At 37.6% G+C, this 12,038-nt stretch overlaps 1 protein-coding gene and 1 non-coding gene across 2 annotated transcripts; both read right to left on the bottom strand.

Moving 5' to 3' along the window:
* Positions 1-5,775: 5,775 nt before the first annotated feature.
* Trnar-acg lies at positions 5,776-5,848 on the bottom strand. The gene has a single exon. It is a non-coding gene; the product is annotated as a tRNA-Arg (tRNA).
* Positions 5,849-10,308: 4,460 nt separating this feature from the next.
* Positions 10,309-11,718, bottom strand: LOC120637076 (SOX domain-containing protein dichaete-like). The gene has a single exon (XM_039908694.1). The coding sequence runs from the start codon at positions 11,619-11,621 to the stop codon at positions 10,899-10,901; it is 723 nt and encodes a 240-aa protein (XP_039764628.1). The 5' UTR covers positions 11,622-11,718; the 3' UTR covers positions 10,309-10,898.
* Positions 11,719-12,038: the final 320 nt, after the last annotated feature.

The following is a 12,038-nucleotide window of genomic DNA, read 5'->3' as shown; positions in this document are numbered from 1 at the left end:
TAATTATAGACAAATAATTTGCAATAAAATAAAATTGCGACTATAATTAAAGATCTAAGCTATCCTATCTCTTAAGTTGGAGCAGACTGCTCACGGTGTGCCAATTTAATTTAAAATCGGTTAAGTAGTTTAGGAGTCCATCGCGGACAAACATCGTGACAGGAGATTTATATATATTAAGATCAGCTTTTCTAAGGAAAGTGACAGTACTTTCACACATAAGAGTACCTAATCGTTTTTTTTTTCGTTTAATTTAGATATGTGTTATAATACATAAACGATAACATTACCCTAACCACAAAATGCTAAATGATCAAATACTAAGCAAAAATTAAGCTTATCGTAATATTTTTTTTTCTTATTCCACTTCAAGTTAGCCCTTGACTGCAATCTCACCTGGTGGTAAGTTATAATGCAGTCTAAGATAATAGTGGGCTAACCTGTTTCTACGCAACATCGCACCGTTACACTTAATCGCTTAGCGGCACGTCTTCGTCAGTAGGGTGTTAACTAGCCTCCCACCACCAGACCAGAGAAAATTCAGAAATTATAAATTCAAAAATTGCCTGCCGGGAATCGAACTCGGGACCTCCTACTTAAATTCACAGCGCTCACCGTTGCGCCAGGGAGGTCGTCAAAAACTATTATGATATACTTAATCATTTTCCTAAAACAGTGCCAATGTTGATGTGAAAATCGTCCTTTCCTTTACAATAATACTCTTGGAAAGGCAAAGATAAAGACAAAATCTTAATGTACTGCAGAATGGGTAAACCGTAACAGAAAACTATACCAAATATCTACAGTTCGTAAAGCAAGACACATCAGCTATCTAAAATGATCGGCCACCTATGACCCAATGTCAAAAGATGGCACTGCAAACAAAACATCGTAAAAACATAGCTTTCACACACAATCCTTTGTAAATCTCTGTATGGAACCTAATTATAATAAAGCGTAATGTCTAAAACAGTTTCCTTTCAACAATTTTCCCTATACCACAAAGCTCAATGATAGTAAGAATCGACAATGCTTTTAATAGTCACGGATTCAACAATTTCATAATAAAATCCGTAACCACAAAGCATCAAAAGAAACGCTCTAACTATGCAACGCCTTTGCGCACAAAGCGCTACCCGTTCTTGCTTAACTAACTATTTAGGCAACAGTTTGGGTTTAATTAATCTTGACGGCTTTATAGGAATATCATTTATCACTTTCAAAAACATCAAACTATCCGAAGGAAATGTTTGTATGGAATCTGCTCACTTCCTTAAGTTTGGGCAGCAAGGTCGAGCGGTCAGCCACTTTTGTCTGGTCGGGCTTCGAAGAAGATCCTTTTTAACCACCGATGTAGAAACGATAGGTTGTTATTAGTTTTAGGTGACTGCGTGTGTGTGTCTGTCTGTAGCATAGTATTTCCTGAACGTGTGAACCGATTTAGATTTTTTTTTTTTAAAGTGAATAAGTCAGGAGCTCTTAGCTATGTTTGATAAAAATCGGTCCAAGATGGCCTCAAGATGGCCACGATGGCCGAATGATGTCAATGGAAAAAAAACGTTTCACCAACACTCAGGTGATAACTATTGGTCAACGTTAGATGTATGCCTAGGAATCCTCTGAGATTAGGCGTTACTTATTCATTGGTTACATTGCCTTGTTCGTCGTTATTGAAAACAAATGACAAATTTTAAACAAGATGGCTGCCAACACAAAATGGCGGGTTGCCTACTTTTTCAAAACTTCCTCAATAAGGGTATCATAGCTTGTAGAAAGGACACTATGACAAAGTTCAAATCCGATAATCCTTCTTGACATTTCTTAAAAGGAGACCCCGGGCTTCACGATCTCAGAATTTCTATCCCCAAGGACCCATCCCCAAGGTATCTATCGCTAATTAACCCAAAAATGAGGTTAATTAGCGATAGAAAATTCTACACAGCACTATTCCAGAAATACTCTGTGGACAACACGAAGGAGTTTAGCTAAAGTCTATAGTTTACGCTTCAAAGTATTTTTTTAAACACATCAAAGGTTCGTGATCTGTATGACGCGATGAAGTAATTAAAGAGGCAATTAATCTTTATCAAGGCATTGCGTGTTAAGAGCATAATACATCCAATGAATAGGATTTAATGAAGGCGCATCTATACTTTGTTTGTATTACCATAATCAAATAATCTTTACAAAAGGAATACCAAATAATTAATATCCAAATGTTTTTATACAATTACGGAAGGTTTTGGGTTAGAGCAGTCAATCTCCGTTAGCTGGATTTATGTGTTTGTATGTATGTTTGTTATTTCCTTATATACCCGATAAAATATGTTTATTCTGTACGATGAATGGAGTTGAATATGTTTTTACATCATACTTATAATGACATATACAGAGCAACCTATCTTATCTTATCTATATCACTAATACTTATGTAAAGCTTAAGTTTATTTGTTTACTTGAACGCGATGATCTCAGGAACTATTGGTCCGAATTTAAAAAAATATTTCTGTGTAGGATAGCCCATTCATCGAGGAAGGCTATACATCACAGGCTTTATATCTATATTATAAGTATTTATGCATATTATTCATTAAAATATTCATCAGTCATCTTAGTAGGTACTCATAACACAAGCTACGCTTACTTTGGGGCTAGATGGCATATGATGGATGTATGTATTGTCTTGGTATATTTATTTGTTAATTTATTATTATATTATTATTCTATAAGTTATTGATTTTCTTCTTTTTTAAAACTTAACAATGCCTAAAAAAATATAAAACACTATTAAAAAATTATAAGAAAAAATGGCTTTTGAATGCCCAAGCAACAAGCGGTCAGGGCTCCAGAGTGAGGAACCTTCTCACAATAGGCGCCGTTTCAAGGACTACTGCCTTCTGATTCCGACCCTTGATCCAACAACCAAGCGAAAGGTTCTTAAGATGTTGGTCGAAGCTTTTCGCGAGAAGACCATTGACTGAAACGACGATCGGAACAATAACGGTCGACTCAACATTCCATATTACTATAAACATCAAGTTAAGACCAATAGAAGAATAGCACCAAGAATAATGTTTTAAAATCGGAGTTATTTTTCCTTATGAGAGATTCCGCTGCGTGCGCTGCGTAAACGGTTAAAGTTGCGATAAAATATAGTACAAAAAGTTGTTTCGCTTTAAAAGATCTAAAGAAAAGTCTATAACGGCATAGGTCTAGTTTTTAAAGGTATACGCGGACGAAGTCTGGAGAGGTCGCTGGTGATCTAATAATTAATTGAGCTTAAGTAGTCTAATATCCCCTCTACCCTTCACTAACCCACTGCAAAATGGTTTCCACTCAAAAAGAAGAAAGGATTGTTTCCAACAGTTGAGGACGGTGATAAAGAGAAGGTTCATGATGCCAACCGGCCACAATAACTACAGGGCACGAGTCTTTTCCCACAATGAGAAGAGGTTAAGGCCGTAGTCCACCACGCTGGCCCTGAGCGGATTGGTGGAATTCACACACCTTTGAGAACATTCTGGAGAACTCAAAGATTTCCTCACGATGTTTCCTTCACCGATGAAGCAAGAGGTTTTTTTATTGCTGAAAACGCACATAACTTTGAAAAGTTAAAGGTGCCGGGATTCGAACTTGCTCCACCGAATGTGAAGTTGAAGTGCTACCCACTGGGCTATCACCGCTATCTGGTAAGAGAAGGTTAATAGCAGTTTATTATCAAAATTAAGCTTAATTTGCTATACTCCGCGAAAAGCAGGAGAATCTGTGTGGTGTAATTTATAATTTCTTCAATACTTATACTCCACACCAAACAGATCTTCGGCAATATACCCTCTACGCACGTTTCGCTCCGAAACCGGAGCATCCTCAGGAGATGTTGACTTTACAATGAACAATTGTTAAGTGACACTTGATAATATATCATGGATTTCCGCAAAGTAACACCTGCTTCTATCCAATAATAGCAATTTATTAAAGGTTTATAAATCCGCTAAGGTTTGTAACTAATATTTAACGAATGAACGTCAGTTTACTTTTTTATTAATCTCGATCTAGAGGGAAATAGAATTTCCTTTCTGGACTTGTACAGTTGGATTTCCATTTTCTTCCACTCAATAATATACCTATCCCATCCATTGGTCCCGGAAACCCATCTGTATCCAATTATTCGCCGATGCATACGACTCGACATTCGATAGCCTTCCGTCGAACGCTGGATTCTCAATGGTCCATGTAAATAAATAGCACGAAGTTTGCTGTGGACGGAGCTCATTCTATAGAAAGAGTACCTAGTTTTAAATCATAACATATTTAAGTTGCTTTTATTGCTGGTTAATTTATAAAGAAGCGGTGATAGCCTGGTGAGTAAGGCTTCGGATTTCCTTTCGTGGAGACCGAGTTCGAACCCCGGTACAACTGAATTTTCGGAGTTATGTGCGTTTTTAATTAAAGCAATTTAAATATCACTTCCTTAAAATGGTGAAGGCTCAGAAATCTGTGCACTGTAACCGGCCGGTAAAGGGTTGTTGTTGATGGATGGAGCTGACGAGGTACTGGGTTTGACCCCCGGGTCTGAACAATGAATTAGTTTTGGGGTTTTTTTTAAACTTACAACCGATTTACACAAGTACCGTGATAGGCCCAGAAACGTAAGAAGATATAAAAAAAAAGAAATAAAAGAATATACAACGACAATACACACATCGTCATTTAGGCCCAAAGTAAGCGTAGCTTGCGTTATGGATACTAAGATGGCTGACGAATATTTTTATAATTAATATACATAAATACTTATAATATACAGATAAATACCCGGACACCGAAAAACATTCATGTTCATCAGACAAAAATTGTGGGAATCGAACCTACGGCCACTCATAAAACAGGGACACTGCCCACTGAGCCAGTCGGCCGTCAATGTCGTTCGTCAGAAACATTGGGTTTTTCCATTAAAAATTCTAAATACCAGCCTAGTTTAGAAATTGGTTTTTGACGTATCTCCGTGCCTCACGGAGCATGTTCTGCGCCTGGAATGGCGATCCCGAAAGGTTGGATAGAATCAGGCGTTACTTTGCGCAAATCCATGATATACTATGATATTATTACTTTAGAAAAAAGACGCGGTTTAAGAGATCAAATGTTGTTATATAAAATAATACATAATTTAGTTGACTCCCCACTTCTTCTAAGTAATATCGATTTTGCATGTCGTAGGTTAAATGCAAGGCGTAAACCTCCCTTTGCGTGGGCTAAATGGAAGACAAGGTATTCGGCAAATAACTTTTTATCTCGTGCGTGCAATGCTTTTAACAACAAATATTGTGAGACGGACATTTTTCATGTCAAAATTGGCACTTTTAGGAAATTTATTATGACAAAATAAGTACTATAAGCTTTAAAGTTTTTGTTTTTCATTTTTGTTTTAATTAAATTATTATTTTTTTCTTTTATTGTATAATAATTGCTTGTTGTGTTGCTGTATGGTGTAATTTATAATATCTTCAATCCCTATACTCCACACCAAACAGATCTTCGGTAATGTAATATGTAAAGGAAATCTGGACCATCAATTATTATCAAGCATCTTAGTCAAGCGAATTGGGTATAAAGAAGCTAAAATATATAAATCCTAAGCTAACAATTTATAATTGCTATATAAATTGCCCAGTAAAAAAAAACTGTTAACGCCACTTAAATTTTTTAAAGCCAAACAATTGTTGTAGTGATATAAATAACCGAAATAAATATAAAAAGCGTCCTAAAATAAATCAATATCGACCCTGCCAGGATTCGAACCTGGAATCTTCTGATCCGTAGTCAGACGCGTTATCCGTTGCGCCACAGGGCCTTGGAACCAAATGTCAAAATAGAGCACCGTTAATTTAAATTGACATTGGTGTAATCTATAAAGGCTCCGAAACGGCTGGACCGATTTCAAAGAAACTTTCAGGGAATCTCCGGATTAACCTGGCGAGTGATCCTGTAAAGTTTGGTGACAATCGGAGCACTCCTATTTTTGAACTGTCAAACTGTCAAACACAGCTTTTATTTACTATGATGATATTCTATTGTTGGGTGTACATGGGTCTAGATATTGATCTTCACCCGCTCGAGAAGAGAATAGAAGAGAATGAATACGGAGAGAAATAAATAATTGAATATATTATGAGACTGATTGGTCAATTTTTACTATAAAAAAAACTAAAGCTATTAATTTTGAATTCCTAGCTTTAAATTAATAATACTTGATTTGTTTTGATTACAAAATATTTGAATACAGTATAATTAATCGGCGGATTATTTCTATTACCAACAGACAAACTCCCCAACTCGATAAGAACTCGGGACCGCTCTGAAATGGCAACTCGAAACAATGACCTGACGAACTAATGATTAATTCAAAAGTTTCCGAAATCCTTTAAAATTTTGGGGCTACTAAACAAGCAGCTAAACGAGAGCTTTCTGAATTTTTCACTTTAAATCCATAAGCAGGTTGATTAATAGCAGTGCCGTGCAGAGGGTTCTCGACCAGGGTATGCATAAAGCAGGTACATCGCATGAAAAGGAAAAATTCCCCTCCAATACGAGTTAGATAAAATAAATTGGGTATGCAGTGCTTTTGTGAATGTATGAAGTGCACGCCACTGTTTAATAGACAATCTGAAATGTAATTTGAAAGGTTAGAGATAATGGCAAAGGCAAGATTCCTGTGATTCTTTTGAGGTTTTTTTTGATTAAATCTTAACACGCGAAGTTAAAATCATCGGCATTGACGGAAAGAATATCATTACATTGGTCAAAAACGCTCAGGCCGCGATTGCCAGAGAGTCGCAGGTTCACAACCTTTCGGTTCCGAAAATGTTTATTATAGAATATATACTTATTTTACATTTTTTTAAATTGATAATTCCTCCAAGTGTAGGTAAAAACACTGAAAAGAAATTCTAAAAATACTGTTAATATGTTAAACTTATTACTTCCAGAGATCCTGTCATCTCATCAATGAGAAGTTCCTCATTGAAACCAAACTATCAGTAACTTGAGTGGAGTACAAAGAAATAGCAATACAAAATAAAGCTACTGTTAACTCTATGCTATAATTGGGGAAAAACGGCAAAGAAAATCTCGCAAAAAGGTGTACTCTCTAAAACGCTCGACTAGTAGCCCAATGAAAAAGCCAAGAATAGAATGAAATAAAACAATCGAATTGAAAAACGCCCCCACCGGAATCAGGGCGACGTAATTATTAAATTGAAAACCATGTTCGACGAACAATCACCGGGGCTTGAGACTGCGGGGTGGGCTTTACCAGGGCTACCTCAAAAGTTTACCGGGGCACCATAAGACTACCTAAGAGTTCTCAGGGGGGCTGCATTTTTTTTTAATCCCGTTTAAGTTCACTTCAATCTCACCTGGTTAGGTTGTTTGGATGATGCAGTCTGTTGCGTGCATAGACGGTATGCACAGGGTATGCAGATGATCTAAAATGAAGAAAATCCCCAGTAAGAGTTATTAATACTTAAGGGTAGGCTCTTTATAATTCTTACAATGCCTATCCTTAAGTTTTTTTTAACTCTTACTGCAGATTTTCTTCATTTTATATCATCTGCAGTCCCTGTGCATACCCTCTATGCAAGCCACTGGATGCAGTCTAAGATAGGTACCTAGCAGTTATATTCAAAGTCAAAGTCAAAAATATCATTATTCAAGTAGGACCATAGGTGGCACTTTTGATGCGTACTTAAGAATTACACGGTTGTGAGATGATGGCGATAACCACATTCGTAAACTTAAAACTAAAGCTACGAGGGTTCCAATCGCGTCCTGGTCTAAGAAGAAGCCCACAACAAACTTAGCCGGGTGTTGTATTTTTTGTTATCACCATCTCACAATGTCATGTAAAATTATTAGAAGAGCAACCTGGTTAGAGCAATAATTCACACCTAAGCTTTTTATCGATTACGTAGTCCTTAAATTATTAAACCCATAACAAAAATCAGCTACACGCCGCATCGTACCGGAACGTTTAATCTCTTGGTAGGTAAGTGTTGTTTTCATTTACGTGGACACGTTAATCCTCTATTCGTAACGTAACCCATTTTTATTATTCTTGCTCCGGAAGTAGGTAGTAGTAGATGGTCAAACGTAAGTACAGCATATAAACAGGGCAATACTTCGCATGGCATCCAACGAACACATCCTAGGAAGTACCAATTTGTTTTTTTGATAAACCAGTGTTATTTGATAATCTTTTGGACGCTTTATCATCATATCAATGACTAGAAAATATCTTTTATGTGTACTTGCTTGGCCACTCGACCAATCCCGGATAGCTTATCCTACCTAATAATATTGCGATCGTGCAAAGCAACTAGTAACGCCATCTAGCAAATACGTAGTGGTACCACAAAAATATCTATCTACTGAGGGCTCGAGCTCTTTCTAAAGAATTGTCAAAAAGGGTTAACGAGTCTAGCCGTGATCCTAGAGCTGGCAGTTACGAGTATCTTGATCAAAAAAATTGTTTGGCCATTCAAAGAGTCAATGCTGCCAGCACCAAGGCACTGTCCCTCGTTGCGGTGGTTTCGAAGACGTTTTACATTTTATTTCGTTTTTTTATTTGTATTTTATATGAAAACCAATTTTATAATCTTTTCTCTATCCAACCAATAAAACAAAAATATAAGGCTCCAAACAAGCTTATAAGATACATCTTTTCTTAGTATATTATACGTTAATCGACAAATGGCTTAATGAACAAAACCGAAAAAGAGTCCCAATAAAGAAATATGCCCAGTTTAACTTTCTTCAAAAGGGTAATAGAAACACTCACGCGGAAAACCAACGCAAGCTGCTCGGGAGTCTAGCACTCGATGCCTTAATACCCATACTATATGTTAAGAAAGACTTAATACCTCACCAGAAGGCTAAAAAGGCTACACAGCTACCCATTAAGATTGATAACAAGACTAAAAACAAAGAAAGAAAGGGCTTATCCATTATACCACTGAACAAAAGACTAAAATGGGCAACACATCTTCCCATCGAGCAAGGATTAGCGTAATAAGCCAATAAGGATATCACCCAGAGTTAGCTATCATAGAATCGAGCAGGTTAATTATTTTTCCACGACTGGAAACAGTTGTTCCCATATTCATAATCACACTTCTAACTATTCTTATTTCAAACCAATTATGTTTTCGTTACAAGATAAAAGCGCAATTGAGTTTTGTAAATAGGTAGCTGAGAAATTCTGTAACAATGTACTTATCTAAGTTGTTTCCAAACCGCGTGCTATGCGGAAATAAATAGCTAACCGGTAACAACTCTACAAACAAACAAATAAACAAACGCAAACAATAAATTCATATTTCAGCCTAAATAATCTTCGCACACTACCTATACAACTTAAAAAGGATTAATTCACGAAACTAACAGTTATTTACAGAACCAAAAGAACAATGGCAAAAAAATCTTGCAATTCGATAAAAAGTAGGCCTAAATCTTAATTCATTAGAGGTAACTCCCGCAAAACTAAATTATTATGATTCCGAATTCTAATGCATGAAGCGGGTTATGAAGCCGACGGACACTTCATAAATCAGTTCATCTTATAAGTTGCCTACACACATACCTTTCCTCTTCTCCTCTAATGCTCGTCATAACTAATGAATGAAACACTGAACCAAAGTCCCCGGCGGCAGTAGGTTATTGAAATTTGAATGGTTAATAAAGTTAACTGACCATGTATACAGTTATTTTACCGAAGCTTTCAAAAAAGCGGATGTTAAAGTTGAACTAAATGTCTAATACCCAAACAATCCAATTATAATTTAAATTGAAGATTCAGATTTAATAATTGAAAACGTTAATACACCTGAGCCTAGGTAGAAACTAAGAGTTGTATACCACTGAAGAAAGAGAAATGTAGATAATTAAACGTACCCATAATATTGTTAATGAAGGTAGTGTTTGTTTCATAACACAATGTGCAGTATTAAATTCAAAGCAGTTGATGGAATATGAACTTTCGTGAAGTTTGTTTTTTAAATTTATCACTAAAATATTTAGCACATTGTTATCACAGTGAATTACTTTTACTTAGTCAATTAACTTATTGAATCTAGCAAAAAGTCTCGCTCCGACGTCTTCTAAAGATTAAATCATCAATAAAGGGTTGGTTCAAAGTGAAAAGAAAACGATAATATTTTAAAATAAAAACAATTTAGTTTATTTGTATGGCATTAACAAATTCATTTTTTTTTTTTTTCAATTTATATAATACATCGTTGGTAATGACATCGTTTTTGAATTATAAACTAATATATACAATTGGTATGCACTAGCCACTTAAGATTTAGTCAACTAATTTACAATAATACCGTTTAAATCTACACTGGCAATAAATAAATTCCATAATAACCGAAGTAGATTGAGTCGGTCGTCGCCTTAATGGAACGACTCAAGCAAACTTAACAAATAGACGTTACAATAATTGTTGAGAGAAAACAAAAAACATGATACACGTCAAAGAAGTTCTTACTACAGCTAAATTCTGACACCTACATGAAATAATCTCTTTTTGGTACCGATCTCACTTCACATAACTGATGAAACAGTTTTACTAACTTATATATCTGAAGATGCGTCGAAAACAAAAATCACAGTTAAGTAAACTTAATCCGTTACCCATCTAACGGGTCTACGATTACCTTCAACATATTTACAAGCCACTTGATGTGGGACACACTCCATTTACAATTTTCAACTAAGCGTAACTCTAGAAAACAATAAATATGGTCCTTGGGATTTCAATAGTCTTTGTTTATAACACTTAAATATTTTTCACTGATGCCAAACCCTAAAAGGTTGGTCCTTCAAGGGAGGCAAGTTGGTCTTCAATATATAACAGACACCGGCCGTCTTAGTTGGTCGTCGTGAGGGCTGTGCTGATTCGGAGACACTGGCGAAGGTGGAGCTGCGCCGTACTGGTGGAACAATGGAGATGAGAATGGCTTCGGATGTGCGGGTTGCGTGTACAGCGAGGAGTAGAACGATGACACAACAGCTGCAGCTGACGACGCCGTCGGCAACTTTTCGGTCGGCGCCATCAATTTCGAGAACTGTAGATGATCCAGTTGGTGAGGGAAATACGGAGATACCGCGGGATAAGAAAGAGCATCTAAGTGTCCAACTGAAGGTGCGGGGCCCGCGAAGTAAGGAAGCGGAAAGCTCGGGAAAGCTCCAGCGCCTGGGGCACCTCCGGCTGTTGGGGGCTTGGGCTTCCTTCGTGGCCTGTACTTGTAGTCGGGATGCTCCTTCATATGCAGTGCTCGGAGCCTTTTCGCTTCATCGATGAACGGTCTCTTCTGCATTTCAGTCAACAGTTTCCACTCGGCGCCGAGGCGTTTCGAGATCTCTGAATTGTGCATCTTCGGGTTGTCCTTTGCGATCTGGCGCCGCTGAAGTCGCGACCAGACCATGAAGGCATTCATGGGCCGCTTGATGTGGCCCTCTGATTGTGGTGAAGACGCCGGTAGCGGCTGTGGCGCGCTAGGGTACTCCGGTAACATGCCGGGGTGCATGGAAAACGCGTACGGGTGATGACTAAGAGTCGACATGATTGACGAATTGATAGCAAACACTAAGTTATGTTAGAACATTAGCCAAGTGTATGGCACAATGGTGAATGGGCACAGACGAGGAGGCGATTGTGTCGCGTCGAAGTCGAGCGATAGACTGACGGGTCGTTGTGGAGCTCGTGTGGGTATCAGTGCGAGGGGGGCGCGGCTAAGGGCGGCCGGGCGCGTGCCAATGGGGGCTGCGAGAATACAGCCTGCGCCCCTCCTAACTAACTATTACCGTCTCCTTCCTCCACCTAGTATTTTATCTACCTGTCCCTGTCTTAACAATACCCCATGGCGCTCTACGGCGTACAGCTGTTTAGAGGCATATCGGAGCTTAACACGACTTTATGCATGATATAACCGCTGTAATATAACTCGGTTCTTACTTTTGCCTTTATTCCTAAGTTTCCT

This window comes from Pararge aegeria, chromosome 3, assembly GCF_905163445.1.
Source record: "Pararge aegeria chromosome 3, ilParAegt1.1, whole genome shotgun sequence".
Classification (NCBI taxonomy): domain Eukaryota; kingdom Metazoa; phylum Arthropoda; class Insecta; order Lepidoptera; family Nymphalidae; genus Pararge; species Pararge aegeria.
The sequence above is the reverse complement of the archived record's forward strand: the minus strand, read 5'-3'. Positions and strand labels throughout refer to the sequence as shown.

What these genes read in the sequence shown, in the direction of transcription:
- LOC120637076 (XM_039908694.1), bottom strand. Translation starts at nt 11,621, where the DNA reads ATGTCGACTCTTAGTCATCACCCGTACGCGTTTTCCATGCACCCCGGC.